General features: G+C 42.5%; 1 protein-coding gene across 2 annotated transcripts in view; it reads left to right on the top strand.

The window, feature by feature from the left end:
* Positions 1 to 15,263, top strand: part of ADAM10 (ADAM metallopeptidase domain 10) — a 271,656-nt gene extending 256,393 nt beyond the window's left edge. Inside the window, exons 15-17 of one of the 2 annotated variants that reach the window (XM_075345728.1) lie at positions 4,521 to 4,647; positions 9,721 to 9,743; positions 12,890 to 12,982. In XM_075345728.1, the coding sequence (XP_075201843.1) occupies positions 4,521 to 4,647; positions 9,721 to 9,743; positions 12,890 to 12,898 (159 nt within the window). In that variant the 3' untranslated portion in view covers positions 12,899 to 12,982. Of the gene's footprint in view, positions 1 to 4,520; positions 4,648 to 9,720; positions 9,744 to 12,889 lie in introns of both variants that reach the window. The other variant, XM_075345727.1, reaches the window with a different exon arrangement.
* Positions 15,264 to 15,472: the final 209 nt, after the last annotated feature.

A 15,472-nucleotide genomic window follows, 5' to 3' on the forward strand; every position in this document is an offset into this window, starting at 1 on the left:
ATCTGGCCTGTTCGGCAGTCTGGTAGCGTCTCTTTTATTGAGTGCACACTTCATCCTTTGTCACGTTTTTGCTGCAGTTTTTGAGTGCGGTTGTGTGCATGCGCATTTCCTTCCCCAGCAAAGTCTGAGATTTCAGTTTTCTGTTCACACGTTGCAGCTTTTTTTGGCTTTGTGGTGACCACAATATGCAGCATGTCAATTCTTTCTGCATTTTGCCAGCGTTTTTGAGCCTTTGCAGTCAATAGATTAACTTAAAAAACGCACTGGGTAAAAACGCAGCAAACCACATGCGTTTTTTGGCTGAGTGTTTTCCACAGGTGTAGTTTGTTTTGGGGCCAAAAACCTGCATCTTTGTGCCGAGCTGAGCATTCCTGCGTGTGGTGGAGTCGGTAGGGATGCCGGTCAGGTGCACAATCATTTGGCATATAACTAAGGTTAAGCTACTGTGAGTGATCGGCAGATCACCCGGCGGCCGGCTACTGTGAGTGATCGGCTGATCACCCGGCGGCCGGCTACGGTGAGTGATCGGCTGATCGTTCACAATAGTCTGCCGACGGTAAAACTGTAAAAAAAAAAAAAAAAAAACGGATTGCGTTGTTTTGCAGCATTCGTTGCATCCGTTGTGCCACTATATGCAACACATCCGTTGCATCCGTCACACAACGCAATGCAACGGATACCGTTCAACGCAAGTGTGAAAGTAGCCTAACCTGTATGGAGGACTCTGCAGTCAATTTTTTTGCATTTTGCTTTATTCCATTTTTCCTCCCATTCTTCCATTGTACAAAACTTTATTTTTCCATCGGCATAACTGTGAGGGCTTGATTTTTGCGGGATAAGTTGTAGTTTTAAATGACAACATACATTTTGCCACACAGGAAAAAAATTCTAAATGGGGAAAAAAAATGTGGCATGTTACACAATTTTCTGAGTCTTGTAACTTTGTTTCCATCAGGTGAGCTGTGTATATATAAATCAGTAGTGAATTTCACAAGGTCTAGGAAACAGCCTATTGCTGAGCTTCACATGAGAACAGAGATGGCACCTACGTGTCATTATCAGGTGCTCGTGAGCATTGGCATCCATGGCAGAAAAATTATAGAGTTAATAGTAGAGCCCAGAACTCTGTTGCTGTAAGGCTATGTGCGCACGTAGCGTTCTGTCACTGCAGAAATTTCTGCAGCGATCTGAAGAGCACACGTGCGCTTCAAATCGCTGCAGAAAATGTCCGTAGTGAAAAAAAAAGCCGATTCCATGCGCTCTGACTGCAGCTCCTCCCATAGACAGAGCAGGGACTGCATGCAAAGCGCACGGAAGAAGTGCTGCGCTCTAAGACGCCACGTGCGCACGGCTCCTGCATAATCTTCATAGATTATGCAGGGGACTCAGGACGCATGCAGTTATGCTGCACTACAAAGCGCAGAGTAACTGCATGTAATTACGCAACATGCGCACATAGCCTTAGACTCAGATGATGGCTATGTATTACCAGCATCTATTTGGTTTAGTGAGAACCCAACCACTGAGCTCTCTCCATACTCAAGCAACCCTGCGATCACATACATGTACTTTATTATGCACTAAGGGATTAAATGAAAGCTACATTAAAGAACATACCGTATTTTTCGGACTATAAGACGCACCCTGGTTTTAGAGGAGGAAAATAAAACTTTAAGCAAAAAAATGTGGTCATGACACACTGTTATGGGGCGAGGATCTGCTGCTGACACTGTTATGGGGGTAATGTCCCCAAATTCTCTACTAAGGTACCCCAGCCTGGTAATGATCCTCCTGCCTTGTATATGATCCTGCTCATATACCACCATCCTGCTCATATACCCCCATCCTGCTTATATACCAGCATCCTGCTCATATTCCCCCATCCTGTTCATATACCCCATCCTGTTCATATACCCCCATCCTGTTCATATACCCTCATCCTGTTCATATACCCTCATCCTGTTCATATACCCTCATCCTGTTCATATACCCTCATCCTGTTCATATACCCTCATCCTGTTCATATACCCTCATCCTGTTCATATACCCCCATCCTGTTCATATACCCCCATCCTGTTCATATACCCCCATCCTGTTCATATACCCCCATCCTGTTCATATACCCCCATCCTGTTCATATACCCCCATCCTGTTCATATACCCCCATCCTGTTCATATACCCCCATCCTGTTCATATACCCCCATCCTGTTCATATACCCCCATCCTGTTCATATACCCCCATCCTGTTCATATACCCCCATCCTGTTCATATACCCCCATCCTGTTCATATACCCCCATCCTGTTCATATACCCCCATCCTGTTCATATACCCCCATCCTGTTCATATACCCCCATCCTGTTCATATACCCCCATCCTGTTCATATACCCCCATCCTGTTCATATACCCCCATCCTGTTCATATACCCCCATCCTGTTCATATACCCCCATCCTGCTCATATACTCCCATCCTGTTCATATACCCCCCATCCATCCTGCTCATATACCTCCATCCTGTTCATATACCCCCATCCTGTTCATATACCCCCATCCTGTTCATATACCCCCATCCTGCTCATATACTCCCATCCTGTTCATATACCCCCCATCCATCCTGCTCATATACTCCCATCCTGCTATATGCCCCCATCGTGCTCATATACCATCCTGGTATATGGCCTGTATCCCATAGCACAGAGAAAAAAAAACAAACGTTTTATACTCACCTTTTCCTCACTCCCTGCAGCCGATCATCTTCCTCTCTGCACCACTGACGCGTGTGTGTGTGTGTGTGTGTGTGTGTGTGTCCGTTCCCCTGCAGCACGCGATGTCTTCCTGTCTGTGCCGATCAGCTGACCGGCACAGACAGGAAGACATCGCGTGCAGCAGGGGGACGGCTCCACTCACGGGGACGGGTGAGTACACTGATTCACTGCACCCCGCTGTGATGACGCACGGGGGGCAGTGAATACAGCCGCACATGATCACTCCAGGCTGTAATTGCCAGGGGTGATCATGCGGACCGGCTCTTTACTATGCGCGCGTCCCCGCTCGTCCTTCCGCCCACCTGTCAGCGCCGGCTTCTGCGCTGAGAAATGGGCGGGAGGATGGGCGTGCATATGGAATGAGCGGGCACACGTGGTCACAGCAGGCTGCTACAGCCTGCTCGTGCCCTCGATGACCCGCTCCACCGCAGCACCTCATTCCTCGCAGCCACAGTCAGACCATAAGACGCACCCCCAACTTTCCCTCAACATTTGGGGGAAAAAAGTGCGTCTTATGGTCCGAAAAATACGGTATTTGTACTCAGATTTTTGTTACATGCATTTTTTAATTCTTATTTATTTTTATTTTTTTGGGGGGGGGGGGGGCAATGTTTTTTCTATTTTCAAGTTATTCCCTTCATATGATCTTTATTATAAAAACAAAATTGGTAGTCTTGCAATATTCATATTGGTTGCTGGGGCTATTTTACACTCCCCTATCCCATCATCGTTTCGGGAAGAGCTGTTTATCAGATGCAGGGGTACGATAGCAGGTAACACCTCTATATACAGCAAAATATATATAATAACACAAAATCCACCATTGACATTAGGTGATGGCACAGCTGACTCTGCTCCACTTCCCTTTATAATGGCATTTGCACACGATCATCAGATGTTTCAGTACACAAGACAAGGTCTGAGATTGTTCATTGCATGTGTGGATTTCCTGAAACAGGAAGTTAAAGCACCACTTCAACATTATTTCGTTTTTTTTTGTTTTTTTTTATTTCAACGCCGGAGTGGTGCTTTAAATGTCAGTCCCCTGCCCCCTGTCTTACATTCACCTGCCGTCGTCTTAGTCTTTTGTCGGTCTCTGGTGATCTGTGACGTGCCAGAAGCTTCAGTGTTTCATGGAGTGCACCACAGATCACAACTTAGTGCAACTCTGACAGCCTCATTCTGGCCTCATTCTGACTCTCATAGAGTTGCATTGGGAACTTGTGATGTAACTTCTGACTTATGGCCAGTCAGAAGTTATGATCACGAGATGGTGTCACGGGAGAGAGAGTGATGTCGAAAAAAGGTTAAACTGCTGGAGGGTAAGTATAATACACAGGGTAGAGGGACTTAGAATTAAAGCACCACTCCAGCGCTGAAAGAAAAAAACAAAACAAAAAAAAGTGCTGGAGTGGCGCTTTAAAGTCTAAAGATAAACTGCATTGGTCAATGTGGAAACTGCAAGATTTTGATTATTAATACAGATTTTGATATGGAAAACAAAACATTGCTCAAAAAAATGCATTTAACATAAGAACTTAATTTCAATAACAGGTCATTTTTTTTTTATGGTAACCTCAGCAAGAATGATGCCCAAAATGCATCAATCATAAGTAAGAAAATTGTTTTGCATATTGTATGTGGATGTGTATTTTGAATTAAGTGGAAGATCTTTTTCATCTAGTGACGCCTCATTTACCATGCGGCATAAATAACGTGATTGGTTTTTTTTCCCCCCTACCTTTTTCTTTTAGGCACATTGGTGGGCTGTTCTCCTAATGGGAATAGCATTGATAATGTTGATGGCCGGGTTTATTAAGATATGCAGTGTACATACACCAAGTAGTAATCCGAAGTTGCCTCCACCGAAACCTCTACCAGGTAAGAAAATCTTTGATATGTTCACACAGGGCATTTTTTTAGTGCATTTTTTTCCTGACCAAAATCTCATTTCGTGGCAGGAGTCTCCTGGTGGTTTTCTGTGATTTTTTTTTTTTTTTTTTATATATATGTTTTTTGGCCATGCTTTTATGGCGTTTTTACAGCGTCTCCTTGCACTTCTGTGATGTGTGGTCCAAGTCAAGACCCGCAGTTGTTTAAAAGTACCAGAGTGCCGGGCCCGGGCTGGGATTGACCTGGATCTGTCACTCAGGTAAAAAAAAAAATATAAAGAAAAAAAGTAAAGCAAGCGGACTATAATTAACCAGTCTCTAGTGTCGCTGTACCTGCTCGGTAGATGCTAGTGTGTACAGGCTCCTTCCAGGTATGAAGTCATTTCAACACGCCTCTATCACATGATAGGGAAGTGTTCTATATGCAGCCCGACATTTCCAGCCAAAATAAACATTATTTTTCTAAGTCCACATGGTCCTGGAGTTGTTTAAAATAGAAGCAGGGATCTGGGGGTAAGACCCCAGATGGGGATGCATGATTATATTGTAAGGGAGAAAACTCGCCAAGTTCACTAACCCAACTGGTCACTCAAGCTAACCCTTCTAGGCTCAACAGTATCTGTTCCCGCGACCCCTCCTACTTATGGGGCTGCTTATTAGCCTGATGCATATTCACTGCTTCCCCCCCCCCACCGACGACGTGATTGGTTGCAGTCAGACTCTCTGCCAGCCTGTGTGACAGCGTCTGACTGCAATCAAATACAGTCCCAGTCTGTGGGCTATCATACAGTAAAAAATTTACGTCATATTATGATACCCTGCACAGATAAAGCCGACGGCTACAGGCTGCAACACCCAGCCGTGTGCTTAGCTTGGCTGTGTATCACAATAAAAGCGACCCCATGCTATTTAAATAAATAGTTAAAAAAAACAGCGCAGCGTGCAGTGTCCGTACCCCCCCCTTCCCCATAAAGACCCCTGCAGGTCCGACGTAATCCACATGAGGTCCCATGACGATTCAGCTCTGTTATATCTGAATCTCACAGCAAGCGCAATAGAACATGACTGCCTGTTGTGAGCTCCAGGCAGAGAATGAATGAGCCGTGCAATCAGCGGTGGTCACTGAAATGATTTGCGCTCACAGCTGGGTCTGTGATTGGTTGCAGTCAGATGCTATCAGACAGGCTGGGGGCGCGTTTGACTACGGACACCGTTGGGCGGGGAAAGCAGTGAATATGCACTCAAGGTAATGAGCAACCCGGGAAGTGAAGAAGGTATCACGAGAATATACAGTAAGTATAGCGTGCTTGCTCCAATCCCCCTATTTTTTCCACCACCATTTTAAAGTGCCAGCTTCTGGTCCCCATAGACTGCCGTCTGGCCAGATAGCCTGAATCAATTCTGGGCAGGAACCGGGTTTTTTTAACCCAGTTAGACCCACCGATCTAGGGTATCTAGAAGTCCATTAGGGTGAAAAATTGTGGAAAAACCGCTGAAAAGGATGAACATTTTCATTCTTTTAATAACACAGCAAAAACCAGGGTGGTTCACAAAACAGTCAGGATACACTACAGGTGTTGTGTGTGTGCATGAGATTTCTGTAATCTCATAGGCTTTGCTGGGACTGTAAAAAGAAGCATTTTATAAGTATGGATTTGCATAAAACCAAAGCAATAATGCTGCTAAAAAAAGCTGCAAAAACGCCATGTATGAATATACCGTTAGTGTTCATCAGTCAGGTTTCCTTCTGAATTATTTGGTTTTGCTCACCAAAAAGGGCCAACTGTTTTGGATCTATTTTCCCCTTTACATATATTTCTTGGTTACTTCATCAGGGGACACAGAACCATGGGATAGTTTTTTGCTACCACTTGGAGGGTGACACTAGTATTAGAGTGCAAAATCCCCCCCCCCCCTCCGCAGACTATACCTTGCCTGCTAGCCACTAGCCTCCACATTCTTCTTCTACTGTCAGTTGAAGGAAAGGTCTGTTTCAGAACTCTAGTTGTTCCTAGGTTAGATGTTAACTTTTATTATTTTTCATGTCGGTTTGCAGCTACTAGATTGTAACCATACGTTCAGTTTAGCAACAGAGTACAATCTGTATTATTCAGTCTGTATCCTCTCTCGTTAGTTTAGCCTGACTGAAGTACCTGACATAGGGTTAGTCTGCTACAGGTTGTAGGTCCGTATGACACAGCTATCTACTGCTTCTTCGCTTCACGTAGTTTGCATGTACACAAAGCAGAAGACAGCCTTTCTTTCAGTATAGCTAAAGTATTACCCGGTCGTGTCTCCCTCTTTCCTCTCACCTTTTTAATTCTGCTTACCTTTGTATATAGGAGCAAATGGGTGGGTGAGCGGGGGGTGGGGGGGGAGGGAGTTTGCAGGGTGCCTTTTGTTGTCTGGAGTACCGCCACTGTCCGTAAGACTGGCGTGATGGTGGGGAGCTCCAGGGGTGTAGGAGAGGGTCATGGGGCAGTCAATATTACCGCGATTGTTGGCAGTTTCTCTCTTGTTGGTTTGGTGACGGTAATTACTTTCTCAGGCTGGGGGCGTGGTTTACACCCTTCAGTCACCTGGGTGCTTCTGTCCATTCAGAACGCCGCTTGGTCACGTGACATGGCTAGACGTTCTGGGCAGGCACCATTTTTTGGGGCCAGATGCCAGCTACACCCAGTCAACATTCCTCTTCTATACATGAGACCTCACAGTGGATTTAGTAGCTGGCTCCCTCACGTCACAAAGGGGCTTTCGCATCAGACCTCGAACTGAGTTGGCTGTTTGTCTGGGAGCTGACTTGTTGGACCCCTTAGAAAACCGGTAAGCAGAGAAACGCCTCTGTTTTCCCCCTTTCTTGCGCCCCTTATTTTTTGGATGTTTGACTAAAGAGCGAACTGTGCTTTGCCCACTGACCCAACCCACACTAGTTACCTTTCATCTACTAGGAAAACTATACCTTATAGACCCGCCTGTATGCCTTCGCCTCCCTTGCAGATGTTTGCTCATGTGTCCGTTATGATTGCTGAAGAGAATGTGCCCCCTCATGTTTGGGCTCGTAATCTGACTAATGCAGTCACTGAACTTACCAGGCTGTCCAAGACATTGGTTACCGTTGTGGAGCACTTTCTGGTGTTGTCAGCTGACACATGAGCTCTGGCTGCCTCTGCTAGCGAGTCAGAGCCTCCAGTATCTTTGCACCAGTATGGTAGGTCCCGGCTGTGATTTAAGCACCTGCGGATATCTTCCCCTTCCAAGTCTCCCTATCTGGATAGACACTAAGCGACACTTCCTCCTCTACTGGGGATGCATTCTGCCAAGCGATCAGACTATAGCTCCAGTTTGGAATCCGTGTTAGACCCCTATCTGGTTGGAAGGTTGAGGGATATGGTGTAGAGCTTAATTACAGCGGTCAATTCTTCCCTAGAGGTTATACCAGTGGACCCCCTTCCACCTAGTGAAGCAGGGTTCTTCAGAAAAGGTAAACGTGTAGCTTAAGCTTTTGCTGACCATGAGGAATTTACAGAGGTGCTGCAGAGAGGCTTGGAACACCCTGACAAACACTTTTGGAAGCGTAATAGTATGGAAGTGTTGTATCCTTTCCCAGTGGTGGATACTCCATATCCCGCCTATGTAGAATGACGACCCTACCTCTTAGTGAGTTTGCAAGATTCCACAGATGGCACATTGAGTCTGTGGTGAAGTCTGCATTTGCGGTGGCAGGTTCTGCCCTTTTGTCCAACTGTTGCGACTCATCAAAGTTAAGAAGGAAATGACTCAAAACAGCTGCTGTGCCGGATGATCTTTATTCAAACTTCAGTGCAGGGTAAAATCAGCGGCGGGAGGAGACCTGGATTCGGGCCCCTCACTGAGGACGACGGCCGTTTCGCCTGTAATTAGGCTTTACGGGTCTACGCTGCACCCGGAGTATAACCTTTGGTGCTACATCTTCCTGAATGTGAGTTTATAACGTGGTAACAGAAGCGCACGAGTGGTGCAGGACTCGCCCTCTCCTTTACGTGTATATACCAACTGTTGCGACTACCTGGGTTGCCAATATTTTTTCAGGTTGGGCGAAACCACGTCTTGAATCCTGTGATCTTAACCTGTTTTGGAGGCTCTTCAGTTTCCCTCTTTTGAGCCCATCAGGGAGATTTCGGCACTTCTACTGTCCTATGAGGTAGCTTTCCTTATAGCCATTACTTCCATCAGAAGAGTTTAAGAACTGCTGGCCTTTTCTTGCAGTGCTGCTTACCTCGTTCTTCACGAAATAAAGTAGTGTTGAAGCTGATTCCACCTTTCCTTCTCAAGATTGTTTTGGTTTTTCATCTTAATGAGGATATTGTCTTGCCTTCCTTTTGTCTTTCTTAGTTTCATCCATGGGAGAAAAGACTGCACAGTCTGGATGTGGTTACAGCTTTATGGTACTACATATTGGCCACTGCCCTGTTTAGGTGATCTTTTTGTGCTGCTGAATGGGCCTTGTAGGGGGTCAAGCTTTCGGAAAAGCGACAATTGCACGTTGGATCAGGACAGCAATTATTCAGACTTAAAATTGAAGGAATAGGAAGCCCCCCTTCTCCATAAGGGCGCATTCTATGCTGGTGGTGGGAGCTTCCTGGGAAGTTAATGTGTGGGCTTTGGTTTTACAGCTCTGTAAAGCAGCTACTTGGGCATCAGTGCATACATTTTCAAAGTTTTACAGGGTCCAAACTTTTGCTTCAGCAGGTACAAGTTTGGGCAGTGAGATTTTGTAGACAGCTGTGGCTCAGGGCTCAGCTTAACTTTTCTAGTAAGTTCTGTGGGGCTAACAGATTTGCTTTTCTTTTTTTCCTACCCTAGGGACAGTTTTGTAATGTCCAATGGTTCTGGGCTCCACAATGAAGAGACTGAGAAATGTAAATTTTTGGTACTCACCGTAAAATCTGTTTCTCGTTATTCTTCATTGAGAGACAGCTTCCCCTCTTGGTTTCTAGTTGGGTGTGTTTGTTGTTCTACTCTTGATAAACTGTTATAATTCTTTTTTTTTTTTTCCCTCTTCCTGCTTTCTCACAAAACTAAGGAGTTCGGTGGTTATCAGGCAAGGTATAATCTGCTGGGGGAGGAGCCAGTATGCTATGTAAAGATATGTGCGCATGCTGAGTTTTTGGTGCAGAAATTTTCTGCACCAAAAACGCATGCATCTTTTGGTGCGTTTTTGTGCCATGCATTTTTTTTTTTTTTTTATTGAAATGAATGGCTGTAAGGACTAAAAGACTCAGAAAAAAATGCACTAACAATTGACATGCTGCGGATTTTTTCTGCACTCAAAACAGCAAGGAAAAATAAGCACCTTGTGCACAGCACTTCAGATTTCTCATTGACTTTGTTACCATAAGGATAGACATGCGTTTTTGTCACACAACTGCACCAAAAAAACGCACCGTGCGCACACAGCCTAATAGTGTCAGCCTCCAGGTGACAGCAGATTATCCCATAGTTCTGTGTCCCCCAATGAAGACTGAGAAGCAGATTTTACGATGAGCACCAAACATCTACATATTCACCCATTAGCAGAACACACATTAAGGTAAAATCACTGTAGTCGAATGCTGTCAAAACCCCGCCCACCATCTGATTGCCAACAAGAGTTGGGTGGTCCAGTTTTCAGCTGTATCGGCAGCCAAACACTAATTTTAGAAACTGTAAGCAGCTTTCACAGGAGTGCCAGCTCCCATTGTTAACAGAAGGGGCTTTCTTTATGTCAAATCTGTGTTGAACAACCCATCGCTAACAAGGAGTTCAGTTGTGGAAGTGAGGAATAGCTTTAGGTTGAAAGAATAAAACAAAAAAAAAAATTCTTTGAGTGTTTAGGCTACATTCCCACGATGAGTATTTGGTGACTTTTATACATTGCAGATTTTCATTAGCATTTCTGCACAATTGGGCAAATTAGGTTACTCGTGTGTTTGTTGTTTTTTTTTTTTTTTCTTTTTACAATTAAGCTTTTGATTTTGAGTGCGGTTTTTCCATATGCCATGTTTTTGATAGTGTTTTTTGTTATTTCATGCTTTAAATCCAGCTGATTAAAGGGAACCTGTCACGAGATTTGGCTGCAGATAAGCTGCAGCCACCACCACTGAGCTCTTCTATACAGAATTCTGGAATGCTGTAGATAAGTGCCCAGGCCGCACTGTATTACGTAAAAAACACTTTTATAATACTCAACTAGGGGGCGGGCCGGTTCGGCGCCTCCTCTCTGTGGCGATCACCATCCTCCTTCTACCCAGCCCAGTGTCGATGACGTGTCTACTTCATCCACACAGGCTGGCATTGCAGTCCTGTGCAGGGGCACTTTGATCTGCACTACTGAGTGCAGATCAAAGTACTGTAATGCGCAAGCACGAGGAAAGATTAAAGACCGCCCATACTACATTATGTTCTGTCCTGAGCAGGACAAATCAAAGTGCGCCTGCACATGGACCTAAATACTGGCTAGTGTGCATGACGCAGAACACATCAAGCACACGGGCCTAGTGTTTTTTACGTTCTTCATAGCTGGGCTTGTATATACACTGTTCCAGAATGCTGTCTATAAGAACTCACTGGTGGTGGCCGCAGCTTATAGTCACCAAATCTGCTGACAGGTTCCCTTTAATTTTTTATGCTATCTGATATTTGGATCTCAAAGTTTGATTGCATTTATATGCGGTTTACATTCGTTTTTATTACATTTCAGCAGCGGAATCTCACTAAAATCATAAATGCATTTTTAAATGGGGATTTTACTCATCAAATCCACATCTATGGGGTAATCTAACCATAAAAATCACCATAACAGCAAGAGAAATTGTTGTTTCAGATTTATTTTTTTTATAAAAAAAAAAAGGCACTACATGTCTCTTTACGCTATGTAAAAAAACAAAACCCTGTGGGCAAGAGATTTTTATGTATCTCAACCCATTTTGCTGGAAATGAAAGGCTATGTGCACACGCTGTGGATTTGGTACAGAACATCTCTGCATCAAATCTGCACTTTTTGGCAGAAAAAGGCACCAAAAAATGCATACTTTTTTTGGAATTATGTCAAAGGGGTGGAAGGGCTAAAAATGCAGTAAAAAATGCACCAAAAATTGACATGCTGCAGATTTTCTGCACCAAATCTGCAAGTAAAAAATAACATGTACACAGGACTTCAGAATTCTGATTGACTTTGCTGGCATAGCTGACATGAAGAAAGACATGCAGATTTGAGCCACAATCTGCATAAAAAAGCACTGTGTGAACAAGGCCTAAAACACTGCTACATCGTTTGCACAGTGAAGATATAAAGCACTAAAAACTCATTTTGGGAGCTTAACCTTAATTACCGTACTTTTAGTTTTATAAGATGCATCGGCTTATGAGACACACCCAAATTTCGAGAAATAAAAATATGGGGTCTGTCTTATAATTCGGTGGGGGTGTTGGTACAGGGTCACAGGAGGCAGGGGAGTGGTGGAGTAGGGCGGTGCGGCGGGTGTTCCAGATGCTCGGTGCGGGCGTCCAGGATGCTCACTGTTGGCGCTGTGAGGCAGTAACATCCAGAAACTGTCGGTGGTGCAGGCTTCAAAGAAATGGCACTCAGAGTTGGCACGTGTGCAGGTTGAGCTATCAGCTGAATGACAAGCAAAGATCTCATCTGCGCACGCGCCACTTCCGGGCGCTGCGGCGAGATCAATGGGCCTGAGGCAACTCATGCACAAATGAGATTTTGGGTAGAGCGCTCCATCTACGCAAGCGCCAACTGCGAGTGCCATTGTTTGAAGCCCCCATTGCCGATATTTTTAGGATGGCCTCTGCCTCACCATCCACAGTGAGCACCAGCACCGCCCGCAGCATTGTCCCTGCATCCTGTGACCATTCTCAACCAGCCCTCCGGTAAGCTACATTCAGATTATAGGAGGCACCCCTCATTTTCGGCCCAAATTTTTGGATTGAAAAGTGCGTCTTATTAAAAATATGGTAATTGTATTTTATCTTTTTCTATAGTTGTTTGAAAGGCCATTTATGGCTGAAATGTTGCTTTTGTCTTTTAACAAAATATAAGCTATGTTTTTCTAAAGAAGACATTCTCTGCTACTATGACTTTTATTATTTATGCTTCTAGAATTCCACAGTTTTTTGTTTTGTTTTTTTTATTTCAAATACAAAGTAAATAAAAAAAGGTAGTAATTTGCTTATATTTAAAGATCTAGATGTTTTCTTTACAGGTACATTGAAGAGAAGACGACCACAACAAACACCTCAACAACCTCCACGCCAGAGACCACGGGAAACATACCAGATGGGACACATGAGACGTTAACTGCAGTTTCTTTTTGCCTTTGGTTCTTCCTAGTGCCTACCATGGGAAAGATTCACTCCAAAGAAATACCTACAAATCGTCACTGTTCCCCTTATTAAAATTAAGAATGGGATCCTGTCATAAGGCGTCGTCGAGAACTTACATCACATATACGTAGAGAAAGGAGTCCTGCAACACCTTTTATTTAACGCTGTTTAACTCCCAACTCTTGAAGAAAATAACCAGAGATTTTTAAGATATTCTTTTTTAACATACCTGATGGCATAAATATTAGAAAATATTACCACTTGTTTTTATGCCCTTCTTCATCCTCTTCAGTTTCACTTCACTTTTAGTGAAATTGTCTTTACTGAATATTCGCTGAAGACAAAACCTGTCTTTTCTTTTTTTTTCCCTATCTGCCAATCAAGGCTAGGAAGGTAGAGGTCACTTCAGCAATGGAGAACATCTCCTGCCAATGTACATACTTTGTTATATGCAGACATGTAATTATAATGTACAAGCATAAGTCTATGTGCAATTGTAAAAACAAACAGATAATTGCAATATGGATATGTTACTTTGTATTATAAAACTTGTTTTGGTCTTTTTTTTTTCAATTGTTAATGAAGACATTGTTCAAGTGACATACTCAGGATAACCGATGAATTGGTGTATAAAGGCGACTGAAAATATATATCTATTTTTTTCGGGAGATGCTTTCATTAGCTGAAAGGAGTATCCATCTGCATTTTCCATACTAAACGTCTACGGACCAGAGGTGGTTGAAGTGCTCACACTTTTTTTTTTTTTTCTTTCTTACAATGAGCCTCTACAGACTTGAATGTGCTACAAGCTGACTACAGATGTATGAAACCTACAACCACTCTGGACATCAGGACTCTGTGTATCATGTTTGTATATTATTTTTTTTTTTGTCTTTCTGGAAAATTCAGCTAATTTGTTAGTCCCAAATCACAAGAATTTTAGACTTTGGGCATGGATTTTTAATAAAAACAAATCTACTCTAACTTTACTAGCTCGCAAGAAAGTAGATTCTTTAGATTGCTCATGTTCTGAAGAAGGAGGTAATGGTATCCTGCCCTACCTAGTGTTCTCGGCATGAAGCTGTTGAAAGACTAACCACCAAGAGTTCTTGAAAAAAAACAAAAAAAGTAATTTATTTTAGTAGAATTATTTATCCGTTGTCACTAGATCGAAAACAAAAGTTCACTCTCTTCCGGTGTCTAAAGTTAATGTGTCCGTCCCATCGTTCTAATATGGAGGAGAATGAGTATCGAATTTTTCATGCATCCAGTGCTATGCATGTCTTTGTATGGGCATTACCAAGAGCCTTCGAATTTCTTTACTTCCAATGACATCTGTGGCCGTGGTATTGGCAAAAACATAATTTGTTTGTCTCTGTATAGCTTTGGTCTTATTCATTTATTTCTGATTTGGCTTTAAATAAGCTTATAGTCAGTAAGACTTTTATAGCCGTTTTTTTTGACTGGCAGAAAGTAAGTTATTGATGAAATGAAAGTTTACACATCCATTCTCATCTTGACATGCCAGCAAGGTATACAGAAAAAACAAACACAATTTCTTCCTTGTAAAATTGTACAGTGTGTGGTAATTTTTTTTTTCCAAAATGAAACTTACATCTTTTTTGTACAACGCTTTAGAAACAATTTTGTACAAGAAATCCCAGTCTGGTAGATAGGAAACTATAAAGAATTCTGGAACAATATTATTAAAAAACTAAATAAAAAAAAAAGTAAAAATAAAAAAGTAAAAATAAAAATCTATTGTAGTTTAGAAACCAATCGAATGCGTTTATTGAATGGATAAGTGGGATAAAAGGATTTTGATTTTGAACATGGTGGTTTATTCATAGCTTTGTCATTGTAATAGATCCTTTAAACTGTGTATCATTTTCTTCTTCTTCTTTTTTTTTTTTTTTTTTTTCATAGAAATTTTTTTTTCTGTGATAAGGTTTCAGGACATTTCCCAGTTTTTTTTATTTTTTTTTTTAATTGTGATTGTTTTGATGAACAGAAATGCACTGAACCTCTCCACAGTTCGTCAAGATGTGGTTAGCAAAGGCGAAAGAATTAAATCTAATACTACTGTCAATTTAATGTCCACTGTGTTTTATACAGTATTTTTTTTTGTTCACTTTTGAAATTTTTACTAAAAATTGCAAAAATAAAAATAAAAAGTATTGTGCAAACATATGTAAAAATTTCATCTTTTTCCATGAAATTTGACTTAATAAATAGACTGGATTTAAAATATAACATTATGGGTTTATTATTCAAGCAAAAGGATTTTCATCATAAAATGTATAAGTCCTGTCTTTAACTTTTCTCGGCATACACCTTTTCTACGATACCATTTTATTTTAAGAATCACAGGTTCTTCTACTACACTTGTTTAGTGTGACCTTCCTCAGGCTGCACATCTCCCCTGATCTCAGAACTGCTGTTGGATGAGCATGTGAACAGGG

The sequence above is a fragment of the Anomaloglossus baeobatrachus genome, chromosome 4 (assembly GCF_048569485.1).
Source record: "Anomaloglossus baeobatrachus isolate aAnoBae1 chromosome 4, aAnoBae1.hap1, whole genome shotgun sequence".
NCBI lineage: Eukaryota > Metazoa > Chordata > Amphibia > Anura > Aromobatidae > Anomaloglossus > Anomaloglossus baeobatrachus.